At 32.6% G+C, this 27,436-nt stretch overlaps 1 protein-coding gene across 3 annotated transcripts in view; it reads left to right on the top strand.

The window, feature by feature from the left end:
• The window catches only part of LOC129218138 (poly(rC)-binding protein 3-like), a 222,178-nt gene that overhangs the window by 30,759 nt on the left and 163,983 nt on the right, over positions 1-27,436 (top strand). For 2 of the 3 annotated variants that reach the window (XM_054852352.1, XM_054852350.1), the window contains exon 2: positions 11,088-11,193. In XM_054852352.1, the coding sequence (XP_054708327.1) occupies positions 11,119-11,193 (75 nt within the window). In that variant the 5' untranslated portion in view covers positions 11,088-11,118. Of the gene's footprint in view, positions 1-8,590; positions 8,675-11,087; positions 11,194-27,436 lie in introns of those variants that run through there. The other variant, XM_054852351.1, reaches the window with a different exon arrangement.

The raw sequence follows: 27,436 nt of genomic DNA, 5'->3' as shown, positions 1-27,436 counted from the left end.
CCCCTGCTAGACTTCAACATTCCAGGAAGTTTCCCTTTTGAACTTCTTTTTGACATCTCTAATAATTTTAAAAAGTACATTTAACTTTAAAATGTACAAACCCCTCTCAAATAACTTACAGAAAGCTGGCTCCCTAGAGCAATCATGGAGGTTGTGTAGTAAAAATTCCTCTTCCATATAACTCTTGCAAAAAGAGATGGAAGATAAAAAATCCCTCATCTTGAAGAAGTGCTCCGCCAGACTTCTACATTCCAGGTAGTTTCCCTTTTGAACTTCCTTTTGACATTTTCACCCGATCGATTTTTGACTCAATCAAATGGCGGAGCCTCGGGCTGCTAAGACTATAGTTCGAAACTGTTCCGGAAAGAATGTAACGGTGGTTTTCTTCACGTGCCTGGTATTTCTACCAGTGCTCTTTGCTAGTTCATACAAAATGTAGGAGCTCAAGAAAAAGAGAAAAGGCTAATGCAGAGAGCTCGTATTATAAAGAAAATATATAATTAACTCCACAAAGCATGCATTATATAATAATAACAAATAATCAAATATCGAGAGTAGTGTACGGTGGGTAAATTGTGATACTTTAATCAGCTCTGAAAATAAGGTACCAGAAGTTTCCTTCTTAATCTCGTTATTTCTCGTTATTTCTTCTCAAAATTCGCGTATTTTGTGTGCAGAGAAATGCAGAAGTTTATTGAAAATAGAAAATGTTTATAGTAAAAAATGAATCGTACCATGAAGAAAACACAACGCTAACACTACTTTGTGTACATTATTTTTTTGCAAGAACCAAAGATAAGTATAATAGAGTAAACTCTAGTTTCAACTTGTTTCAATAATTACATATGATCAGTTTTTCTGAATTGAGGTTTACGCATGAATCAACAATTTCAGGAGGGCGTAAGTGCGACCTTACTGAAATCATCGATTCCTGTGTATTCTCTTGGCAAGTTTAAAAATATGTCGGAAGTAAAATAAAATAGAAAAAATATTGACTTCATAAAAAGTTCATATCATGACAAAAAAGGGTGATTATATCAACAATACGTACATATTTTTCTATTAGAAAGTAATAAAATATCTGTAGTGGGGACTTCATTTCGAAGACGTTCCAAAAATACTACATCCGAGTACTTATTTTAATAATCTCAGTGATTTCACTTGCTCACTTTGATCATACGTTTATGAAAATGCAGAAAAAGCAGAAATTTAAAGTGTCAATTGTAGACAGTAGGGGAAAAGGGGGCGCATGTGAGCATGGGGCACATGTGAACATGGTATGTTTTACTAGGGTAACGGTAGGCAAAAAATCTTGAAAAATTCTCAAGTAACAGTAGTACCAGTTCTACTTCTTGACTAAACTTTTAGAGCAATGAGCCAGTTTATGCTCCTTTGGCGACAACTTCTTTGTTTTAGCATATGCTGATGTAATTTGATCACAGACTTCTTCATGTGAAAACATATTTTAAACTAATGAATATGTTTTCACACTCAACTTAATTATTGCAAAATATTATACATACAGTCGAGTAAATTTATGACAGTGTTTAAATTTTTTAACTAAATTAAAAATTCTTTATTTTTGAAAATTAGTTCTAAGGTAGATGACGGGGCACTTATGAACACAACACGTTGGGGCTCATGTGAACAGTTCCCATATCCTCTCCGTAACATAAATATTAATGTAGGGTTATTATAAGTGTTAAGAAAGGGGTAAAGATTTATAACTAGTCTTTTGCTATTATCCGTCGGCAAACTCATTGTTAATTATTATTATACATTATTATTGATTAATTATTTATTTTATTATTTTTTCATTTTAAATTTTTTTGTCACTAAATAGTTGGCCAACAATTTAGTGTTAAATAATATTTACAAGAAAAATATTTACAAGAAAAAAACATATCCCCTATAGGGGCACATGTGAACAATTGAAGACATTTTTTTAAAATTCTATAAAGTAAAGAAATAATTTTTTGAAAAATCTGAAAAAAATTCCAGGACACAAAGAAAAGACTATTCAATCATGTCGAAACATTTTCTCCAAAAAATTGATAATACTTTTTGAGAAATTAAGAAGAAAAAAATTGTTTACATTTGTCCTCTTTTCACCTAAATGTGAAGAAACAAATTGTATGACTAATATTCAAATGCATAAGTAACTAAGCATGAAATAATCGTCTTCTTACAACAAATGATTAATATCCTATTATTAAAGCGGAGTTATTTAAATGCTTTATCTGCATAGAAATATGAAACTATGAACATTATTACTTTGAAATAGTAGCGCAACAAGATTTTTTCTATGGACCGGGTTTCATTCCTAACAATCCTTCAACGCAAATGTTAATTTAAGGCGGGAAACGCGCTTAGTAGGGTCAAAAAGTCCACTTTTTTAATGTCATAAAATGTTAGTAAAACTATTCAAGAATATATTACTAAAATTTCAGTGGAAAATTCCGATTAATTCCGATGCTATGAGCACTTAAGTGATTGTGGAGATTCGAAAATGTTCACAGCAGTTTTTTTTGAGCAATCACGATTGCTTATTGTTCTCACTTTACTGTTTTTGGCGTCTTTTGATTTTTCCCACCGCCACCCTCCGCACCATCACCGTCGACGGGCTCCTCACCATGCTGCTCCTATAGCGAAAGCCGGCTCCAGGTTGCATCCATGTCCTACACACACGCGCATACATACATAACTACACACACACACACACAACTACACACACACACACACAACTACACACACACACACACACACATACACGCACATACACCTACACACAAACACATACACACATACAAACACATACGCACACGCATACATACAGACACCCACACATAAACACACAAAAACATACACATACACATACACACAACTACCCACACATTCATGCCTGCACACAGACACAACACATATGCCTACACACATATACACATACCCCCCCCCCACACATACATACACACCACTACCCACACACTTATGCCAGCACACAGACACACATGCCTACACACAAACACACATACCCCCCCCCCACACACAAACACACATACCCCCACACACAAACACACACTTCTACATACACACACTCGTGATTGTGAAAAACATGATTTGAATTCAAAAGATGTCAAAATTCAAATTATTATTATTATTTTTTTTTTTTTTTCAAACGCGTTTTTCTCGGAACAACTTTTTTTTTAACTGGTGGGAATTTTAGCTCAAAGAGTTATTGCCCAATAATTCTGAAAATTAGCCTGAACATTCTTTATTTAATTATACTCTATATGAATCTAAATTTGGGATGATATTATTAATAAAAATGTTTTTTTTAATGAAAAAAAATGTGGAAAAAAAATGGTAGAAAAACATGACAATTTAATCAAACATGCCAAAAACATACAATTTTCAACTTTTTTGATAAAAATTAGATTTGTAATCTTAGGAAATATGTTGTTTACGTAAAAAATTGTGGTTTCAATAATGCCCACCAACAACAAGCTCTGATGGCGACCGCCCATGAACAGCAGCTTGTAACTCCACTCTTTCTGGTGGAAATAACTTGAAAAAGTTACAAGATGTACTTCAAAATATAAACAAAATATCCTCCAAGTTTAAACTAGCTCTGATTATTTCTTTCCTGATAAATTTTTTTACGAAAACCACTAAAATTTCGGCCTTCTAAACTGATTGCCCCCTTAGTAAGATTTACATTGTAGCTCGAGGAAAAAGGTTCTGAGGGTTACTTGACCCCCCCCCCTTCTTTAGTTGAACCCAGCAGTCAAATAACTCGAACTGAAAATATTTTTGTTATAGGGCGTATATTAATCGCTTTGAATAGAGATAAAATCAATGAAAATATCTTCTAACAAATTATTATTAGTACTATTATTTTTATTGTTGTTTTTTTCTATTATTAATAGAAAAGCTTTGTTATAAACTTAAAATAGCATTTATCTAAAACATCAAAAAAAAAAAAAAAACTAATGTACTGTGGTTACATTTAGAGTTTTAACTGAAGTAATTGTTTCTTTTTTAATAATTAAATTGTTCAATAATAAATAAGTTTGCAACAATTGAGTTTCGTTATATTTTATGAAACGTAATTGCGTAGCTTCACCATTTTTATAATCGTTTTGCACATTAATCATCATCAAAGAAGTTCAAATTGAACGCCATTGGGTTTCTGAATAACAATAAATTTCTGACAAGACAAAGCTCTCCATTGTCCTCCCTACGCAAAATCTCGGACTTCGGTTTTTAAATCGGTCGTCAAAAAAAAAAAAAAAAAAAAAATCTTACTTTTGAGCAAAATAATGACACTGAAATATCTGAGTTAAATTTTTAAGTTTTAGCTGAGAATTGTTGGAAATTTAATATTGTTGGAAATTAAAAATATTTCAATTGTTAAGCTTTATTACTAACAACGCAAATAAGACACATTTGCAAAAACAGTTCCGTACACTTATTTCTAAATTATAAAGAACCGATTTAAATCTTCTAATCTAAAGACAAGTCTTGAATGATTTTTCTTGCTTCAATTGTGTCAATAGACGAGCTCGACGTAGGAAACGTGATAGACAGCGGAAGAGGAGGGGGGGGGGGCTGTAGATGCTCGGTTGTAAATAAGCGTTCATACGTGAAAATACATACTTATTTATTTACAGGGCAGTTGTAATCGAGCAATCAATGGCTTAAATATGCAAGAAACTTGATTATTTTCAAAAAAACCGAATGATTTTTTCCCGTGTATACTCAACTTTCTGCTAACTTTTTAAATGGTGTTTCAATTTTTTTTGTAAATAATATTTTGTTTTCAATGCTTGGAAGTATGTATTTACATTATTTATATCGAGAGACCTAAATGAATGTGCTTGCTGTCAGTTATTTACAAAATAGTTTTCATACCGTTTGAAACGTATTAAGGGGTCTAAGGACCCTTAACCTTCAAAATTTTCGACTTTCTGAAAAAAATATATGTTATGCATATTTTAATTCTGAACAATTTGATACCTTATTTATTACCATACGTCAAAAACTTTTCAAGTTATTGTAAAAATGCGTAAACTTTCCCCATAGAGATTTATGTTAACAACAGCTGTTTAAGCCTCTTTTTCTCAGGTGCCGGTTTCTTCGGTTTTCTCGTTTTGCGCGCATGATATCTCAGAAAGTTTCTTATATATGTCCGTAAAACTTTTAATGTATGTTTATCTGGTTTATATTTATGTCTTGAACTTAAGTTTGTTTAATTTTTTTAAAATTATATATTTATTTTTTGAAATTTTACAAGTCATAATCAAAAATTTCCAAAATTTTGGGCAAAAAAATATATATATTTTTAGTATTACCTTTCATTTTTAGTTAAAATTTAGGTTCAGATCATAAATCTATACTAGACAAACATGTATAAAAAGTTTTACGGAAATATATAAGAAACTTTCTGAGATATCATGCGCGCAAAACGAGAAAACCGAAGAAACCGGTACCTGAGAAAAAGAGGCTTAAACAGCTGCTATTAACATAAATCTCTATGGGGGAAAGTTTACGCATTTTTACGATAACTTGAAAAGTTTTTGGCGTATGGTAAAAATTGAGGTATCAAATTGTTCAGAATCAAATTATGCATAACATATATTTTTTCCAGAAAGTCGAAAATTTTGAAGGTTAAGGGTCCTTAGACCCCTTAATCTGTGTATGACTGGAATTATTTCCATTTTTGTATAAAAATATGAATTCTTATGTTCCCGCTTTTTTACAGTTGATTATACACATTGAAATGAGCAACGAATGAATTTTTAATCACGATTTTGTGGCATCGGACTGCATTTCAAAGAGCAAAACGTATTCAATTACCCATGTTCATGATTCTAATCCCGTTGTCGAAACATTCCCCTTTTGCTTTATTTTTGCCTTCTTAAGTATACACAATATTTCAGTTTCATTGCCTGTTAGAAATTCCTACTTTACTGGACATGGTCGACGTTTTCATAGAATTTTTAAAAAATATATACAACTTAAAGATAAACTGAAAAAAAAATCGACTTGCAACATTTTTAAGAGAAGCATTAAAATTTTACTAAAACTGAAACTTCAAGGCTAGAAAATAATATTCAGTCATAGCCAACTTTTCGGTTCTTTATGAACCCAAGTCCATTTTAGCACCACAAAAGTTTAATTGTAGTTAAAATCAATTGATTTTGAAACACTAAGAAGTCTGCTTAAAGGCAGGAAAAAACATAAAAAATTTTCATGGATTTACCAATCACTCCTAAACAGATTCAATAAATAAAGAACTTGGAAAGCAAAATCAAAATCGAGCATTGTCTGATTTACGTGGTAATTCAAAAGTCAGTTAGCTTTAGAAATTCGATAGTTGATGGAATAACGTAGCTACTTTGTGGGATAACTCATGTAACACTCATGCAAGATGGAACGTTGATTGAAAGATTAAACAAATGCTTTTGAAAAATGGCCACGGAAACAGTTGCTACCAGACAAGAATTTCTCACAATTCTTACACATAGCGCTAAAAAGGGACAATAGTGGCCTGTCTCAAAAGTTTGGAAAAAACGAAAAAAAAAAATAATAATAATATTAATAATAATAATAATAATGTTTTAAAGCTAAATGGAATGCCTTTCATTTTCTCACAAATCGCGTAAAGTTTGTTAACCGAACTAGTGCCGAATGGTGTATAAAAGATATGATCAATGACACATAATTGATATTTCATAATATAGATGAAAACTTTGAAACTTTAAACTGTACGCTACTGGTTAAGACTACGAAAAATCAGACACTAAGAATACCATCATAATTGTATTTTGAGTATAAATTAGTTAAAAGTGTATTGTGTAAAATTTTTATATTTTCTCTAATGCTGATTTTTTTTCCTGCGATGCGCCACTATTGTGATTGGTGTACGAATATAATACAAATTATACTGTAATATACTCTTAATATTTTTTCTAAGCTAGTTCCTGTTGATAAATGACGACTGATGTGTTCTGGTTGGAAATGTTTTTGCGTTCTTAGTTGTCAGATATACAGGGTTTTTATAAAATGTTTCACTGATAAAGAAAACTAATTTGAAAAGAGCTAATTCAGATTTAAACATAATTCTCTTTTTTATTTTGATCTTCATCTCAAAGATTTTTTTACCTCCCAACATTCATAAAATTCTATGTGTGCACCTCTCGTAGTTCTAAGATTTAGATTATTTTCAACTTCACGCTAGGCACTCATGCAGCCTGAATTTTCCTTCTGGGTTTCAGTTAGAATGGCTCAAAAGTGGATATAAACTGGCATATTACGATTATTAAGATGAGTTAAAACCTAAGGTCTGGAGTTTTGACCCTCAAAACATCCCTCGTGGTGCTCCTGGGAGTTTTTTCCTTCATAGATGCCATTTCCAGTTTTCGATGTTAACGCCACGTACACGCCTTTTTAATGAGTATTTTTTCGCGGCTGATGTTTTTGTCATGTTTTCAAACTTCAAAGCCAGACTATTGAATTATGTTTGTCAAACTTCAAGCATGTTATTTCAAACATATGATTAAATGCTATCTCTGTTAGTGAATTATTTCATGAATTGTCATCGGTTTTTTGCTAAATTCTGTATGTTAAAATCAGAAGTAAAAACAAAGCATTAATTTGCGATGAGAGTTTTGAGCTTTGTTCGCTCCTGATACAAACTTAGTGCAGGAAATATTCCCAAAAACTAAAATTTGTAACGAGCAGTTTGATTATTAATTGCAATTTTAGTTTAATAATTAATTTTATTATAGATTGAAATATCTATATAGATCACGTGTAAACAGAATTGTTAGTATATATCGCTCGTTTGAAAGAAGAGTGCTGCCACAATACGAAATTTTTCATTTTCGTTTCTTTTCTTTTTTTTTTTGCCTAAAGGCCTCCAAAGGACGTTATCTTCTTTGGAAAATAATGACAGATTTTTTGTTCGAATATTAACCACTGGAGAGCACAGCAAACTTACTTTTCTTAATGCCAATTGCCTAAAGAGTTCAACTTCAAACGCTTCTCTTGTAAAATTTCCTTTCTTCGTATTGTGGCACTCTTCTTCCAAATGAGCGATAAGTTTAAATACTAACCGCTGAAATTTTTATGCTAGAGTAGAAATAAAGAGTAAAATAAAACAATCTATTTTAGAGTCATTAATCCAAGTGTTATCTCGTGCTAATGACTCAACTTACACTAATGATTTAATATTGCTTTACGCGTTATTTGATGTCCACATTTTGAAACAGTCCCAGATTCCAATTTGTGATGAAATCGTTATGGCACAAATGAAAACTCTTAATTGCTGAGCTGAAGTAAGAAGCAAAAGATCTACTTTTGTTTTGCCCAGGAGTCGTAATCAAAAAGCAAAATCTTGGCAAGGCATATAATAACTCAGAAAAAATCCCCCCCCCTCTTCAGAAAACAATTAAGTGTCTCTTAGATTGCCCAAGTTGTAAAGTGATTAGTGCCATCACAATGTGGCCAAGAATCGGTAAAAGAAACTGTCGCTATTGTTGTGAGCCTGACGTCACTGTCTCTATTATTGGATTAAGAAGCCTCACTCCGTATCGTTCATTCAGTTTACCTGTTCACATCTCTTCGCCTGAAGGCGTGCTATCTTATATCGCCTGTGGATACTTTCTTAAATGTGAGTGGCATATTGTTTACGTTTCCTTGGGATTGTTCTGCCGGTAACTTCATTTCCACTGTTTTAGGCTTGAAACTAAATAACGGATTAAACGCCTGGATTTATGGTGGTATATTGATGGAATATAGTGCTTTAAAGAAGATCACTTGAAGTAAACATGTGTTCAAGAAGTTAAGAAGGTGTTGGCTACATTTAGTATTTCGCCTTCGAAAAGAATTCAAGTGCATAAATACATTGTGCAATTTATTTAATTGTTTTATGTTGGTTACATTCAGCATTTCGTTAACGAAAAATTTTTTAAAACACGTGAACACATAGTGCAATTTATTTCCTTGTTTCATGTTGGTTTCTTTTAGCATTTCGCCTACCGAAAAAATTCAAAATAAGAACACATAGTGCAAGTTATTTGCTTGGTTCAAATTGATTACATGCAGTATTTCGTTTACGAAAAATTTCAAAATACGTGAAAGCATAGTGCAATTTATTTCCTTGTTTTATGTTGGTTACATTTAGCATTTCGTCTACTAAAAGAATTTAAAATACATACATTATGTAATTTATTTCCTTGTTTCATATTGGTTATATTCAGCCTTTTCTTTAAAGAACATAATTCAAAATACGTAAATACATTACAAAATGTATTTCCTTGCTTCAAGTTGGTTACATTTCGTTTATGAAAAAAAAAATTCAAAGTACACGAACACATAGTGCAATTTATTTCCGAGTTTCATGTGAATATTCGCATTTTGAACTGGACAACTCATTTAGTTATTGAGTTGCTAATGAGCTTAGAAGTCAGACAGATATTTTAATCATTTCTCTAAAGTTTTTCGTAAGTACAAATAAAACCTGAAGTGAATGTTCTTTGAAACAAGGCACGTCTCAAAACATTGTGTAATCAAATGCGTTTCTAAAACGTGGAAAGCGTAATTGTTTCTCACTTACAAGGGATACTGAATAGGTTGTTGCTACTTTATTTGGACTTTTGTATAAAAGTAAAAAGGAAAATAATAATGATAACATTTCAATGCATGATACGGCCATAAATATTTCTCGAGTTTTGATAAAACAAGAACATTAAATTTAGTTCATAAGTTTACTGCTTTTCGAGTAAATATGCTATATGTAAAATTTGAAAGTAAAAAAATTGAAATACAGTAGAACCTCTCAATAAGGACCAATAGAGGTGTCTTTTCTTCAGAGGAATTTAAGTTGGTGTATGTACTGTCTTAAATGTGCATAATTTTATTTTAAAAAAACATAAACTATTAATATTTAGATTTTGTTCATTGAAAATGTTTCATACATACTAATTAAGCAATTCAGAGTTATTTTAATTTAAAAATTTATTATTTTGATAACTAAAATTTGAATCAAATGTTTGGCAGTGCAAAGTTTTCAGGTATACATAAATTATTTTGAAGTAATTTGCTGCATGGATTTGTTTAATGTCATGAAATTTATAATGGAATACAATGAAAAATAAGCTATAATTACGGTACCCGTTTCAAATTTTCTAAACAAAGATTGCTATCGGCCGTAGACTATCCGTCAAAGCAGAATATATGCACAGATGGAAAAACATGCATATAGATTTCAGCAAGAAAATTTACAATACATACTTGCTTCAATGTACATGTTAATGTCAAACTTTCACTAGTTAATTTTTAGACAAAAAGTGAATCTTGAATTCCAGTACATTCAATGTTTCTTATTCATTCTATACATGAGTTTTCGTATTTTTTTTTCTGGGAGCGTCCCTTAAATGGATTGTTCCTTAATCTGAGGCAAATACATGGAGGTCCCTATTTAAGGGGACTGGGATCGTAAAAAATGTCTCTTAAATAGAGGTGCCCTTATTCTTCGGAGGTATCCCTTAAAGGAGTTACTACTGTATTTACGAATGAAATTTATGCATTAAAATTGCTTATATTCCTTAGAAGCAAATTGTCTATCTGTCACTTTCAAGGTAAAATTTTAAAACTTTTAAATTAAAAATTTATTTGATCAGCAAGTCATTAAATTTGTAAAGTAATTTTACAAAATTAATTGATGAACAAGGTTAGCTACTCCAAAAACTGTTCAATTATTCCCTTAAGTACGTACTAAATTTAATCTAATTATTTAACTTACTACTGTTGATCGTAATTTTCTTCTTAAATTTAATTGAAACTCTCTTTTAATTCAGTAATGTATTGCTGAATGTATTTTTTTTTCCGTTTGATAGTGCTGTATGCTTGAGTTTTTGAAATAATCGTTCACTTTCACATGTTTGATAAAATCTTCATGCAGTTACAATGTTTTCAAAAAAAAGGTCTTTCCGTCTAAATACTTGTGACCACAAATTTTGCTAAATGCTTCATTATGATTCTGTAAGCTTACTTCCGTGTGTGATAAATCCAACCTTTTGCAGCCCCCAGGTCCTCCCTTGACCACCCCCAACCATGGCTGCTGTAGATCCCTTGCCTGCAGATGGCCCATCCGTCACCCTAACCATCCGACTCATCATGCAGGGAAAGGTAAGTAGCTTTTTTGCCTCATTAAAATAATCATAACACCATATTCTTACCTTTTTGAGTGTTTAGAGTGGGGGGGGGGAGAGAATAAGAATTGCATAACAACGCATTAGAAAAGTTTGTGTGTGTGGGTGTTTTTTTTTTTTTTTTGTTTTTGTAAAAATAACATGTAGAAGTAACACTTACCATTTGAAGAAATCTGTTAGGACTATTCAAGCACTTATATGACCCATTGTTGCTATAATTACCTTGTCTTAATAATTGCTCAAAGTATGTTTTAGATATAGGGTCATTCTATGTGACGAAATGGGACTTTTCGAGCAGTTTAGTCACTAGGTTTTGTTCCATAAATACAAATAAACAAGTCAGATTGTTTTGCAAAAACGCTAGTTTGTTTTGCTTGTATTAATGGAAATAAAATCAGCGCCAAAATTATTAAATGTCCCGTTCCCTCCCATGGAATGGCCTTATATCTTTAACATGCAGTTTTTTAAAAACCTTCACTCTCCAATGCTCCGTTCACACCTTAAATCACCAGAAGCAAAAATCGCATATCAGGTATTGCGTCTGCGCACTGTGCAGAAATGAAACTCCGAAATCAGTGCGCAAAGGTACAGCTGGAGGAACAAAATGTTGTCACACACACTGTTGTCTCCAATCTAAAGTTAACTTGACGACCTTAAGGGTGCTCTTCACTGAGAGTCTGAAAGCTTCGGATCCAATGCTAACCTACGGGGAAAGTTAAAGGTTATTTTACAATATTCCTTTGAAGTTTTCGGGTCAATTTTTTTTCTGAGTATTTTTCAAGCCTATGTCTGTGTATATTAGTTTTTACTTTTTTGATACGTCCATTCTTCGATTTTTTAAAATTCGAGAAAAAATGAATTTCTTCGAAAACGAGGTACTGTTGGACCTTTCGCTCTGTAAAAAAGCTGCAAATCGTGCTATCGAAATTTTAAGAACGCCCCAACACGCAAAATATTTCCAGCTCTCTTTTGAGACTAAGTTTGAAATGATGCGACCATTTCTAAAAAAATATCGGAGTTTCAACCATCTGAAATATTTTCGAAAAAGCTCAATTTCTCTACTAAGCCACGCCTTTCACTGGTCCCGCCTTTCTTGAGGGGAAAAACCGGGTGAGGTGTATAAGATTTACGATCATTAGCGCAAACGACCGTTTCCATTTACTACTCCCCTCTTTTCCGGAGGCATTTTTCAATGAAGGAATGAATGAGTGCTTTTGAAAGTGAATCCACATGCTTGGAAACATCTTCACGATTTGATTTGTGTTTAGAAAGGATATAGTTTTTAAAGAGTGCTTCTGGGAGATAATTCTTGTGAATTCTTGTGCTAAATGACCTCCTGAATCCAAATATGACCACCTTTTCCCATTCACACGTCCCGCTTTTTTGGAAATGTCGCCCGCAATTTTTTTCAGTTTTTGAGTTTCATAGCCATTATTTTTATTTGGAGGGGAAGTTATCGTTATATTATACATTAATACTTTTCTGAGGGGCTAGAGAGGTGCTACGTTTGTACGCAAGAACATATGAAGGAAATTGGTTAACTCATGGGGGGTATTACCACTTATTATATTTTTAAAATCATCAAAATCCATCCTTTTTTCTAGGGGTTTGTTTTACAATTTTTTCCCTTATTTTTTGGCATGAAACCAGAGTATAGGACTCACACCTATAAACCCTATATCCGAAAAAAAAAATTTCACGTTGTAAATTTAAAAAAAAGGAAGTATCGCATTTTGCGTAAAGTTGCATCGCAGACCTTCAGTGAAGAACCTTTTCGTGTTATTCAAATTCATTCACGGATATAATTAAGATTAAAATTATCTTAAGTATGCTTATAATATAGCATTAATGAATATTTCTATTTCTGGGGATGCACTACCCCCATTACTTTTCACAACATCAAGAAGGCATAAACAATGGAGCTTTTGCATCCAAAGAAAGATAAATATGTATATTAATGCTACTTTATAAGAAAATTTAAGGATGCTTTTCACCGAGAGTCTGAAAGCCTACGGATCCAATGTTAACCTGCGGGGAAAGTTGGATGAAGATTTTACAAATTCCTTTGAAGTTTTCATGTAAATTTTTTTCCGAGTATTTTTCAAGCCTCTATCTGTGTCGTGTACTTTTTCCTTTTTTGAAATATCCATTCTTTGATTGTTTAAAAATCGAGAAAAAATGAATTTCGTTGAAAGAGGTGGTAGGTACTGTTTGATATTTTGCTCCATAAAAAATCTGGCAAAATATTTCCAGCACTCTTTTGAGACTTTGTTCGAAATAAAGCGACCATTTCTAAAAAAAAAAAAAAAAACCCGAGTCCAAAACCGTATTCTAGATACTTACTAGATATTTGGATTCTATTTTTGTCTATATTATACTATGTTACTACAAATGTAAACGCATAAAATGCTTTCCACAGCTCAACAAACATTTTTGAAAATAATTTCTCGAGCCAAACTCGTAAAAAATTCTTTACAAGGTATGTACACATTGATCATGTAATTCATAATACAGTGAAATCCAGTAACAATGAACTTCAAAATCGGGACTGAAAACTTATTTGGTTGAAACGGGTACTTCGTTATACTGATATACGTTGTAACAGGATTTCACTGAATTTTTCTTTTGAAGACTTTCTAAGGAGAAAAATGATACATACCTGCATTTCTTTAAAGCATGAATGAGTATAAAAAAATTGTTTTAAAGCAGGGTTGGGTTCCCAGGGTCGTGACCCCAAATGGGGTCGTGTAGCGTTTCTTCTTCGGTCGAAACATTATTCCTACCACAGTATAGTTGGGGGTGGATCGAATCTAACATAGCAGTTTTGTAATGTAGGATCTAACGTAGCTTTCACAATGTTGCCAGGTTAGGTCCACACCTTGCGATACTTTACTGACATGTAGGCTACGTGATCACAGGTCCTTTACTTAGTCAAAAAAGGGTCGCAACGTGCAAAAGATTGGGAACCACTGGTTTAAATTTACAGATAATTAGAGAACTGATGGGGGAAGGGGGAGAACACTGACCATTTTGTTTTTAACTGGATGAATACACCATGTTCTAAGAATCTTTCGGTAGTCGTGTTACACTGAAATTTTCATAAGCTCAGACAAATAATTTGTCTGACGTCTAAAACATTTCCCCGAAACCTAAGGTTTTTCAATTTTAGCCGGTCTTTATCAATATATATTTGTGTGTATGCACTGTGCAGTCGCGTCTGTTCATAGTGAAGTCTAAGGAACCGAATAACAATTTCGTATATAGCCTCAATTTCGCTATAAAAAGGTAAACAACAAGAAGGGAACTGAACCATAAATACGATATATACGGCTTGAATATTAGTACGAAAAACCAAATTTCTAGTTGAATTTTAATTCAAAGTGTCAAAGGTCAAAGTTTTTTAATATCCTGGATAAAAAAACAAATACATAGCCACAAGTTTTCAATCAAGCAATGCATTTTCTACACTTATAATTTACATCTTTTACTTGTGCTTTTAAGATGTTGTTTTTGACTTTTATCTATTTCTTGCACAAAGCTCATGCTTTTTGAAGGGCATATTTTATTTACAATTTACACATTTAAAAATTGAAGCTATTTTGGAACACCCGATTTAAAATGGTGTTAAAGCTTCATTGAAACATTATCATTATTTAATATTATTCATAAATGGGGGGAAAAAATTCAAAAAAAAAATTAATACCAAACAGAAAAGAAAGAAACATTTAGCATCCAGCCCATAGCTTTCATTTGAATTTTGACGTCTTGAATTTAAATTATGTTTTTCACAATCACGAATTGTGGTAGAACCCTACTCGTTGGGTTTCTTATTTCTACAAATGGTTCCTATCAGAATTATATTTGTAAAAGTCATGATTTGAATACAAGACGTCTACATTCAAATGAATTCCAGGGGCTGGATGCTGGACGTTGTTGACTGAATGCTGTTTTTGTCTGAAAAGTATTGTGTAAAATCGAGAGGGTCGGGAATAAGTAAAATCGATGGCGGGGACATGAACTTCACCGCCCAGGAGGAGGGACATGCTCGCGAAGACACGTGGAACAGACGAGTTTGCATTAAAAGAATAGAAAATTAAAGTCGAAAGAACATCAACTACGGACAAGTGAAAACAATAACCAACTGTGGTCGCTCAAAAAAAGAATATATTTGGTCTTGGTCAAGCAATAAGGTATTCGAGGGCGAATGATTGGTATTAGTCTCACGCAACTTTGCGCACATCTCTCAACTTTTGTTGATTTTAAATGTTAACATTTATTGACATAGAAATTACACTATTTTAATGTAAAAACGTGCAAATTAAATTACACTTGTTTCGGGGTTATTAAGAACATCTTTATCAATAGAGATAGATACATGTGTTTCTGTCTTTTACATCATTCAAAAAGTTTTTATTGGGCCTGACAGATTTCTCTTCCACGTTCGGGAGTTATTTGAGTTACCCTAATTTTGCTAACAGTTTAAAATTTCTCCGGGAAGTCGAGAAGAGATTAAAAAAAAAAAAAAAAAAAAAAAAAAAAAAAAAAAAAAAAAAAAATAGAAAAATTAGAGCAATAAATGTTAGTACACTCAACAATTTATAAATTATGCTTCATGAATACTTTTATACAAAAAGAGAAAAATTAAATTGAAATATTTTTAAAATTTAAAGGATAGTATACTAATGTGTGTGATTTGCAAATGTGGAATTATATTTTCAATTCTGATATTTTTTTCTGAATATAAATTACGTATGTAAGACATTGTTCACATTCTTACAAGCAAACAATTGACGTAAATAGGGAATATTCCACGTAATTGTTACGATTGTTTGATTGATTGCAATAGTTTGCATCAATGAAAGCTTGATTGAGTGCAGCTATCAAGTTTAGGACTTCGTTTGCACGAAGCTGTCAACATTGTGTGGTAATAAAGAGGTTTCATTTTATTTCGAAATGCGAGCATGAATGAATTTTCTGAAAATTATGCTTTTAGCCGTTGCTTTTCTCACCATAGTATCCGCAGAAAGGAAAGCATTTCTGATTATGTTTATTGTTATTATTACTATTTTGAATCGCAGAAAGCAATGCATAACTAATGTAACCAAAAATTGAAAACCATTAGGAAAAAAAAAGACATGAGAAGAAAAAAAAAATCAAAAGTTTTAAAAAGTTATTCTATTCCTCCTAACATTTTGCATTTGAATAAGTCGAAGTACATTGTTCCAAGTGTACTGCAAGTAAACTGCAGCTTGTATTTTTAATTTAAGTACATTATTGCAAGTAATTCCCTGTTGCTCGTGTAATTCCACCCACGAAATGTATTTTCAAATGTTCTCAAACATCATATAACTGCTGCTTCGAAAATACACTTCAATAAAAGACTTACCAACTACTTATTATTATAGCCTGTTGCACTTTTCGTCTAATGCGTAAAATATTATTATTATTATTATTATTATTATTATTTTTTTTTTTTTGAAAAAGAATTTCAATTTTAAGAAGTATATTAATCATTTAGTCTTGTGTATGCTGCTCTAGTCACCATGCTGATTATCTATGTTTTTGCGGGATGATTTGTTTACTGATAGTAAACAAATGCAGCCCTGCGCATAATGAATCACCGGAAAAATATAAATAAATATCTAAAACAGTAATTGATTAATTAACAAAAATGTCAGTTCAGCGTTGCATATCCTCCATCGAATTGCAGAAGTATTCCTTTTTCGACCATATATATATATACATATATACTAAAAATAGCGGGATCCCCCCCCCCCTCTTTGAAATGTAACCATATCCTAATATGAAATTGTTTTCTGATTACGACATTTCTGCCGTTCTCACAATAATTAAAAATAAAATCAGCATCGTTCCACCTCTTGACTGTAAATATCCAATAACCGATATGTAATTTTCCCTCCTCACCCCTCACCCTTTTTTTCCGGGACTACACCACAGGTTTACACTAAGCTTATACCTCTTGTTTTATATATATATATATATATATATATATATATATATATATATATATATATAATCATATCCTAACGCAAAAAATTGCATTCTTTAATTAAACATCAGACAAGAAACTAATTAGCTTTATGAACGAAATAAGATTCGGACGTGGCAATTGAAAACATCGTTAAAAAAAAAAAAAAAATAAGACAATCGTTTTTCCTGTTCAATTTATGATAAATTTTCTTTTCATTCATAAATTTTTCATGAATATAAAATCTGGGAACGCATATCCAAAAAAAAAAAAAACTTTGTTTCAAAAATTACGGCAGACCCTTTGGTACTGACTTTATTTTCTGTTCTGTTCAACCTTCGCATCGGTACTGTTCAAGTGGGGTTTCGGCCGCCAGCTAATTTCCTTGATTGCTCTTCACGACGGGGGTCATTTAGGGGTTTCTTTCCCTCCAGAACAATGACAGCTGTGACAGGTCACGTGTTCCTGCCTTACATCGATTACCGTCCACTCCATTGGCTGTTGAAGTGTCAATCACTTGATTCAGGTTCACGCCCATCGTTCAAGGAAGAAAGTCATTTACACCCTAACTTCAAAGTTTTCCCTCACTGAAGAGCAGCCTTAACGAAATAACGTAAATTTAAGTGAACAGTAATATTCGGCGGATATGAAAGACTAACCCGCCGATATTTGCGCAAATATCGGCGGGGCTCATTTTTCGTTACTCACAATGCAGAATAATTGTTAATTGTTTTTTAATCTTGGAAATATTTTTGACACATGAAAAGTTGAACGGTAGACGCTTCTATTTTTAAAGCAAAACTACAGTCATGTGTGTAAGGCATATTGCTCCGTTTTCCTCGACGGAGGAGTTACTTTTTACTTAAAATACATTTCAATGAACATATAAGTTATATTAATGCCTTTCCAGCTATTTTTTCTTAAAATTTAACTTCCATCATAGTATATATTTGCTAGAAGAGTTACTTTTATTTCGTTGGTATAAAATATGACTTTCAAAATAGAAAGTAACAGCGACAGATGTTCATTTTAATCTCCATCATTTTTAACTATTATGAATTCACTATTTAAAGAAGGTTTCTCTACCGTTTCGCTAACTTGTCGCTTGAGAAGGGAAGAAATATTGCTGTTTTCCTGAATGAACGAATCATTTTGACTAAAACTTATTTTGGACTAAGTTGTTTAGTACAAGCAATTTTATAAGTATTTTATGCATATTTTTTCAATGAATTTTTCAGTTATTTTGCCTGTTTCTTATTAGTATATTTATATTAAAGTTTTTTATGGATTGATTATTTTATACAGAACATGTTATTTTAACTCTAAAATCATACTCATCATTAGTCTCTAGTTAATTGTATGTTGCTTTTCAAATAATAATGATAATAATAATAATTACTTCTTTCGCTTTTCTCTCAAAAAATACATTTTAAAATTGAAATAAACATTCCGTGAGAACTCTAGTTGCCTACAAGAAAGTTGTTGATAAAAATTCCGTATCACCTGAATATTTTTGTAGTTGTCTTTCAGTAACTGAAATTTGCTGTATATACACAATATTTAGATAAATAGAATTGATGCTTTAAAATTGGTTTTTTAAAAATTCGTTAAAACATTCATTGTCCAAAATGTTTCAGAGATCAGTAGAAAATAATTTTAATCAGAATATACACACTTTGAGCACGTGTGTAGAAGAACAATGTTAACCGACAGTTTTACATGAGGGAATATGAAATATGTTAATCTTCATTTGCTATTTTCCAAAGCTTCGCGTGCTCTACTTTATGTAATCCTCTTATTATAGGGCATTCGCTTTCACCAAAATCGTCGGCTCAAAATTTCTTCTATTAATAAAGGTTGCCAATCAGCTCTATTGTGTTGATCAGCTTGGTTGAAAATCTTTCATAGATCTGCAAAATGAAAAAGCTATCAAAGCTTGGAGTTTGAACATTTGTCCCATCGCATATAGCTAAGATTTTTCAGATTCCGCTTAGTGTTTAAGGCATTGATTTTTGCTCCTGAACAAAACACACCGCTGAAATTTTTATGAGGTATTTTTCGGGAACTAACTTTACTCATTTAAAGTTATATACTCTATCTAAAACGCTTACGTAAGGTTTAACTAACCTTATTCTTTCGTTGATGGAAAAAAAGGAGAAAAGAAAAACCTCTCTATTAGTATTATTTAATACATATGTTTGAAACGAGTTTCTTAGAATAATACCTGACGTGTACTAACGCCTTAAAAGTACGCAGATTTGAACAGCCAATAAAATAATTTATATCATATTAGTTAACTTAAAAATTATTAGATTTACTTCCTGAAAAAGCCGAGTCCTTAATTTAAAACTATTTCGGAACAACTCTTTAAAGATACTATGCATTAACTAATTTAAAACTAATTAAGGCTTCGTTCATACTTAATCAGTTAGATACACCAAAAATTATTAGTACAATCTTTACCGTAGCACTCAGTTTAGTTCAGACATTTACTCATCTGCATACCAGATAAAAGCAGATAAGAACCAGGAAGTCATTTCAAAACGTTAAAAGTACAATAAATAAATAAGAAAAGAAAGAAAGAAAAGAAAGAGCGTAGCTTTTTATGGAATTGAAATTACTTTTCACAGACAATAATAAATATATTTTAAAGCACCATAATGGTGCATCACGTTTGATTTTGAATATAGCTTTTGTACTGCGGAGCTCCGATTATTTTCATTATTATTCTAGAATGCGACTCGGCAGAACAATTTTAGAATCTCATCAAAATAATCATTTAATTCTACTTTATCTAAAACCAAATGTAATTCCAGTGGAAATTGAAAAGTGGCTATGTTTCCTTCTCCCTGTGGTTGTCTAAATATATCAGAATTGTTTTTATGGCTAAGCTTTTGTGTTGCGCATTGTACGAGTTTTGGCGAAGAGCCCGGTTTGCTGGAAATAACTCTCCCTTCTGCCACTAGACGCATTTTACAACGGAAGAATTCGAATAAGGATCATGAAGATCGATAGCATCAATTTATTTAAACTATGTTGACGCATTAGGAATAATAAAACAAAAGCCTGAGCTAGGTGAAATATTTTGAAGACTGTTTTCAAGAGCTAGGGGCCTTTTAATTCGAGATTAAATTAATGAGTGTTTTGTCAGCAAGTTTGTAGATTCGAATAGTAACGATTTTCACTATCTGGTAAGACTAATTCTTTTCTCGTGCTTATTTAGATAAACAGGATTTAAACTTCTTCAATTTAGTTCTTTACACATATTAGAAAAACTAATTATTTGTAATAAAAAAATAGCTTTGTTTTCTGATGAGACAGAAAAAAAAGGAGTTAAAAATATACATTTACATAAATTACTTAGTTTTAGCCCTTCTAATTGTTGTTTGAAAAAACTTTAAGCTTAGTAAACCTAGCTATTTTCAGGACTAAATTCGATTTATAATAAATGTCATATACTTGTTCTATTGTGTATTTTAAACTCATTTAAAGTTCCAAGTTCAACTACAAACTAGTATCAGAATCTGAAATAAAAAAATACCTTTGTACAGAAAAGTAAAATTCAACACAACAACGTTTTATTGCACAAAACTTGCAGATAACTGCAGACACGTGTTTGGACGTTGCACAAAAGCTTTTATCGGAGGTCTTTCCTTGCATAAGCTCACTTCTTTTAAATTGAAAAAGGCGTTCCTTGTAACGCCCAAACACGTGTCTGTAGTTATATTGTGGAATAAAACGTTGTTTATCAGTAAGCTAGGACCCCTAAGGCAGGGGACTAAGGCATGCAATACACCAGACAGCCCGGTTATCACACCCAGATATTGCAGTTTCGTTCTTGTATGAGCTAATCAATCTGGATTAGTGAATAATCAAGCTGGAGGAAGATGTCATCTCATTGAAGTTGAGAATTATTTTAAATTTTAGTATCAAAATAACTGAATACAATTTAGGGTGCTGAATTCCGATCTTTTTATTTGAAATTCAGAATTAACTGATAGAGATAAATGTTTGCATATACAGTAAAACCTCTCTATTACGGACACCTACGGGGACATAAATATTGTCCGGTTTAAAGGGGTGTCCGCTTTCCCGAGGGACACGTAAAAAAATAAAAAACGAGTTTTTAAATAATCTACTTATTACAAAATAATTAATAACACTTCTTAAAAGAAAACTTATTCTGAGATCAAAAGTTATATGCTTGTAATTACAGAAAAGTAACAAAATGTAATAAGTGTTACATATGCTTCAATTCAAGGTTTTCAAGAAATAAACTATAAAACACGCCCAGAGAAAATACAAAAACATACCTATGTCAGTTTCGTAAAAAAGATGTAATTGAAGTTTGTTTTGAGTAGTTTTTGCTCATCATATCTTCATGATAAATTTTAAGTTCTTGCGTTAATTTTACCCCTACTTCATCATTTCTTCCCGTGTAAAAATGTCTTAGTTGATCAATGTATATTTGAGCATCACGTAAGCTTCTAATTTTCGTTTCTTCAGAAGATACTTCCACTACTATCTGAGGATCGTCGTCTACTCCTTCACTTTCGGTTTCGTTATGTGTTATGCTTCCAACTATCTCCTCCATTTCTAAGGAATTGATTTCACATTCAACATCACCATCAATTTCAGCAAATTCATTGCCAATTAAAACATTTTCACCACTGAGGCGTATTAATTTTGTTAAATCATTAACGGGTTCTTCGTCATTTACTGTTCCTTCTTCAGCAACAGGTAGACCTTTTTTGAACCCAGCTTTTAGAAAACAGCTGGTAATTGTAGTCGCCTTGACTGTTTGCCACGCTGCATTTATCCATGAAGATGCCTGTAAGACATCGATTTTTACCGAGCTTGCACTACAATTTCCTCCATCTAAACCTGAAACGATGTGCTTTAAAATTAGTTGTCGATAAAACACTTTGAAGTTTTTTATGACACCTTGATCCAAAGGTTGGCAGACAGATGTAATATTTGGAGGGAAAAAAACAATATTTACATTGCTCAGTTTCACATTTGGATGAGAGGTCGCATTGTCCAGAAAAAGAAGAACTTTGCGCTTCTGACGTTTCATTTTTTTATTTAGTTCCATTAGCCATTCAGTCATTAAATCCATGTTCATCCAGGCTTTTCTGTTCGCTTTCCATTGAAAGCCAAGTTTTTGCGGATTCATACCTTTAAAGCACCTTGGCTTTGCCGCTTTTCCTATAATTAAGGGTTGCTCTTTAACACCATCCATACTAGAGCATAATAAGACCGTTAAACGCTCTTTTGACATTTTGCCACCATGACATTTTTCACCTTTAAAGCACATGGTTTTTTCAGGTAATGCACGGTAAAAAAAGCCCTGTTTCATCGGCATTTAAAATATTTTCGGGATCATAGTCTTTAATTATGGATGACAGTTTCTCGACCCATTCATTTACCGTTTCTGGATTTACTGTAGCGGACTCTCCACTTATTGCATTAAAAGAAACAGAATGTCTCTTCCGAAATCTTTCAAGCCATCCATTCGAGGCTTTAAAATCCTTTACTCCAAGGCTCAGCGCAGCTTCTAGTGCTTTTGTTTGCAGCATTGGTCCTGACACGGGAACTTGATTGCTTCGCACTTGGCAAAACCATTCGAACACGCATTTATCAATTTGATATGAAGGTCCCTTTTCAGATGACATTCTGTACTGTTGCTGTTTCCGTTCTCGCACCAAGCTTTCATTAACTTTTCTCTATTTTTTACAATTTCTGCCGCTTGTGTTTTCCCTACGTTAAAATGCTCTGCTAATTTTCTTACACCACGTTTTTCACTTTTGTGATATTCGAGCACCTCAATTTTTTCTTTTAAAGTCAAAGCTTTGCGAGGCATTTTTTCCAACGTCGATTCGAATAAGGACACACTCGACTACAGGGTCAAACGCAAAACTTATTCCAAAAACTCTTAAAATGAAATAATCCTTCCAAGGAAGCTGCTCCACCTCCCCTTTCTTTGGCAACGATCCCCCATTATTCCGATCCATAAATTTTCAGCTTTATTTTTCCCTTTAAAATAAACTCAATAACTGGAATTAAGAACGCATCACTTCTCAACCATCAGCCCCGTCCATTAAAAGGCGCCGATGAAGAACAGCAAAGGCCGCAGTAATAAAACTTAAAAATATAAACGAATCACCAATTCTCTTTTGTAAACTCTGAAGACCACATGGCGGACAGTTTAATTACTCTTGGGAAAGATAAGGTGTTCGGCCAGTGTACCATGTGTTTTGTTCACTTAAGCCGCACTCAATAACCAACAATTGCCTTTCTGGGAATCCGAGCTGTCCCCAGGAGCCTAAAATGCACTCCCTACCCCCAAACAATGGGTTCTACATTCGTTTTCCACCTCAGCAGATTTTTTCCTGGCAGATTCTGAACCAGTTGTGCATTTTCGCAATGGGGTAAATAACTTTTATGGTTTATTGTGGAAGGAGGAAAGGTGTTGCTCATTCTTATCTCAGGTTCTCTTTGTATCAATTATTGAAAAAGTCCTGTATTGGAAGTGAACCCCAATCTAGGATGTTCAATAAATCTCTCTCTTTTTTCTTTCAAGGAGAAAGAGTCAGATTTGCTGAAATAGTCCGTCGGTGTCCGCTTTAATGAGAGAAGAAAGAGCTTTTTTCCAAGAAATGTTGTGTCCGTGTCCGGTTAAGTGAGTGTCCGCTTTAATGAGGGGCATTTTAATGGCTTAACCATAGAAAAGGGACGGGAAAAAAAGAAACTGTCCGTAAAGAGAGGTGTCCGCTTTAAAGGGGTGTCCGTTAAGCGAGGTTTCACTGTACCTCCCCTCTAATTTGCACCGTACACATATTTAGTTGTCTAATACTCATTTCATAGCAATAGCATCATGCATTGTATTCAAATTTCGGGCCATCATAGCGTACTTCTACATTCAAAGATTAGAGTAAAGCATATTCCCCCCCCCCCCCTCCCCACTAATTTTTTTTTTTTCGGAATAAAAACTATGAGTGATATTGTACAATTATGTAAATCTCGATCAGTATGTTAAATTTTCTTGAACTCCATATTGAAATTAATTGCTTCAGCAAAGTCTGTTTCTTCAAAAGAGAAACTACTAATGACATTAATGAAATAAAACTTCCAAACCTCAAAATAGTAAAAAAACAACAATAATAATAATAATATCAATACACTGACAATAAATAGTTCAAAAATATTAACATCATGCAGTTTCAACGACTACTCTTGCTAACATGATTTTGCTACATGTTAATCAGTTACCACGGTTTAACAATTTTTTTAAAAATCAGCCAAAATGTATTTCAGTAATTTAATTATACCTTTAAATTCTGCTAAAAAAATGCAATAGTCTAGGAGAAAAGATCGTTTGAACAACGTATATTGTTTCGTACAATGTTACAAAATACTTACTGTTTTCTTTGAAAATGTTAGTCAGTTATCCATTAACAGATAACTTGACAGTAACAACTTGCTTTAAAAAGCAAGAGTTTTAGTTTTTATTTTAGATTTTGTGTAGTTAAGCAATATGGAATGGAAACCGTATTGTAAAAAATCAGTAGCGTAACTTGACTATACACTGTTACCAGTTCCGTGTAGCTTCAAACTTTCTTTAAATGACGACACAGTTCTTGAGGAAACACGGGAGATTTATTTACAGCTATGTACAGGAAATGTATTTACAACTGCTAAATCAATCATCAGCAATTAGGCAAATAACAATTAAACACCGTAAACTCAACGGTCACACACGTATTTACTTCAAAATACGCAAAAACACAGCGAAAGGCAAATACACACAGAGCCAAATACATGCTCTCAGCGCCACTGCTCAGACCAGTCTGACTTTTTATCTCGCGCGGAGGCTATTTATAGATCCTAGAGAAGTTTTGACAAAATTGGAAATGTTTCTCGTATTTTTTTTTAATTCCATTCACAAATCTTAGCGTGCGGAAATGGAGGGATTATATACTTCATTCGAATGTAAGGGGGTTGTATATTCATTACAAGAAACTATTTACAGGTTACGTTACTAAGATAATTTTAGATGCAAAATAATGAAATAAACACCTAATTTAGCCAGTTTATAACAAATCAATCACAAAAATAATTACTATTTACAGAATTTGTAACAATAAGTTTTCTTCGATTTTAAACATGGGGGGGGGGGGTAATACCTATATATGACGAAATATTTTGATTAGATTTTAAACAGACAAACAAATTTTTGATCTCCCTGAAAATATCCAGCAGGAAGTGATGGAAGTCCACAGAAAGAAACGAAATGGGATTCTAGAGCAAAAGACTCCCCCCCCCCCCTTTTTTTTGTCTTATTAGCCTAACTCTGAAGAGAAAAGGGAAAGACATACGAGTACTCAATATACGATTTAGGAGTTCAAACAGTTGTAAAATACATCCGAAGCGATAGTGGAAGTCGAACTCACCAAACCCGACCCGACAGTATGAAGCCAACGTTTCGACCGCTGTGTAAGATTATATTCATAGAAGTGCAAGGTAGGGGAAAATGATAATCAAATGGGGCATTTTTTTTTTTTTTTTTTTGCAATTTTTTCTATTGATAAGATTTTTATATAACTTTCAGGATAAGTGCATTACAAAGTCAACAACATAGACAAAATTCTAAATCTTAAAAAAAAAGAACCTTGCAATTAATAACAGTAAACATACTATAGAAATCCAACTGTCCTTCCCCCCCCACCCCGCAACCAGTACTATGGAGTTGAATCTGGCTCTAGACTTAATGATGAATGGGTCGCTATTTTTAAGTAAAAAAAAACTCTAATAAATATTTTTTTCATTTGTATTATGAATGCTACTATAAATAAATGACAGAAGAATATTTTGTTTACAGCTTAGTGAGAAAAAAAAATACGATTCTAGGCAAAACGTGCTTAGTAAAATTCCAAAGATAAAACTTATCATTTTCATCCCTTCCAGTTGGAATAAAGAAATACTTCACCAAAAATGTTTTATACGATAGTCAGTGTACTATGGTGAAGAGTATTTTACACACAAAATTTCAAGTTTGTAGGGAATAAAATTTAAAATAGAGATGATATATACAATGATACAAGTATGCATCTAGGACCAACGGTTGCGAAAATAGAGATAATTAGAGATCTTGCAGATTAAACGAGAAAGTCCTGCTGCTAGAGCAGTTTTTTTATTTTTACTATAACGTTAAAATTCACTACAGTTTTATTCAGTAAATTAATTGCTTAAAACATAAATTTCAAATACTCCAGGAGTTTGCAAGAATGAATTTCATATCGTCGTTCTTTTCACCAATAGCCATTTTTAAAGTAAAGGAGACCTACTTCACTTGAAGAAAATGATCTCTAATTATGAAAAAGTTATGTTTGAAATAATTTGCAGGGTATTCAAAATGAGGGAGAGATTGACCTCACAAAGTTGGTAAACAGGAAAGTAGGCTCGTTTAGTTCTGAAAGGAAATTTTTTTCCCATTTTCAAATTTTTTTACAGGTATAAAAAAAATTATCGCTCTTGTAGCCCTTTTTTTTTTGCCAAAATTTACAGGAAGAACCATTGCCTTTTTTTGACTAGTCATGAACCTTTCTTTAAAGACTTTCAGGAATATCGAATTTGTAAATATCTCTCAAAATTTGTTCTTAATACGAAATGAATGAATACCTTTGAGCAGCAAAGTAACAGTAATAAAGAACATAGACACAGCACAAATTTGCAATTGATTGCATAAATGTGTTTCGAGATTTTAAAGAACCCAAATATTCAATACAAATACAGTGTGAGATTTTGGATGTTAAGTCATCTGAGAAAAACAACGAGAAGGAACAAAAGATCTCCAATTTGGACTATATAAGCTGTCTTTTCTTGCATTCCGTTGCTTTTCTTGGATGACTTAACATCCAGAAGCTCACATTTCTCAGCATTTCAAAAAGCTAATTTGTGCTTTATCTGCGTTGTTTTTACTGCAGTTACTTTGCTCCTAGTAATTCATCTCGGCTTAAATCTTCACCACAGAAAAACGCTCCCTCTTTAAAAGCAACCTGTATCGACACTGCTGAAACTTGCTAGACGCTGTGCAGTACAATCATTTAGAGTAGTCTTTTGAACCATGTAGGTTGAAATTGTACCACTTCCTACTTTTAGTACATTTGACTTTAAAGACTACAAAAACGCCAAATTCTGCAATCTGCTGGGAAGGTTTTTTAACATCAGT

This window comes from Uloborus diversus, chromosome 3, assembly GCF_026930045.1.
Source record: "Uloborus diversus isolate 005 chromosome 3, Udiv.v.3.1, whole genome shotgun sequence".
Lineage (NCBI taxonomy): Eukaryota > Metazoa > Arthropoda > Arachnida > Araneae > Uloboridae > Uloborus > Uloborus diversus.
The sequence above is the reverse complement of the archived record's forward strand: the minus strand, read 5'-3'. Positions and strand labels throughout refer to the sequence as shown.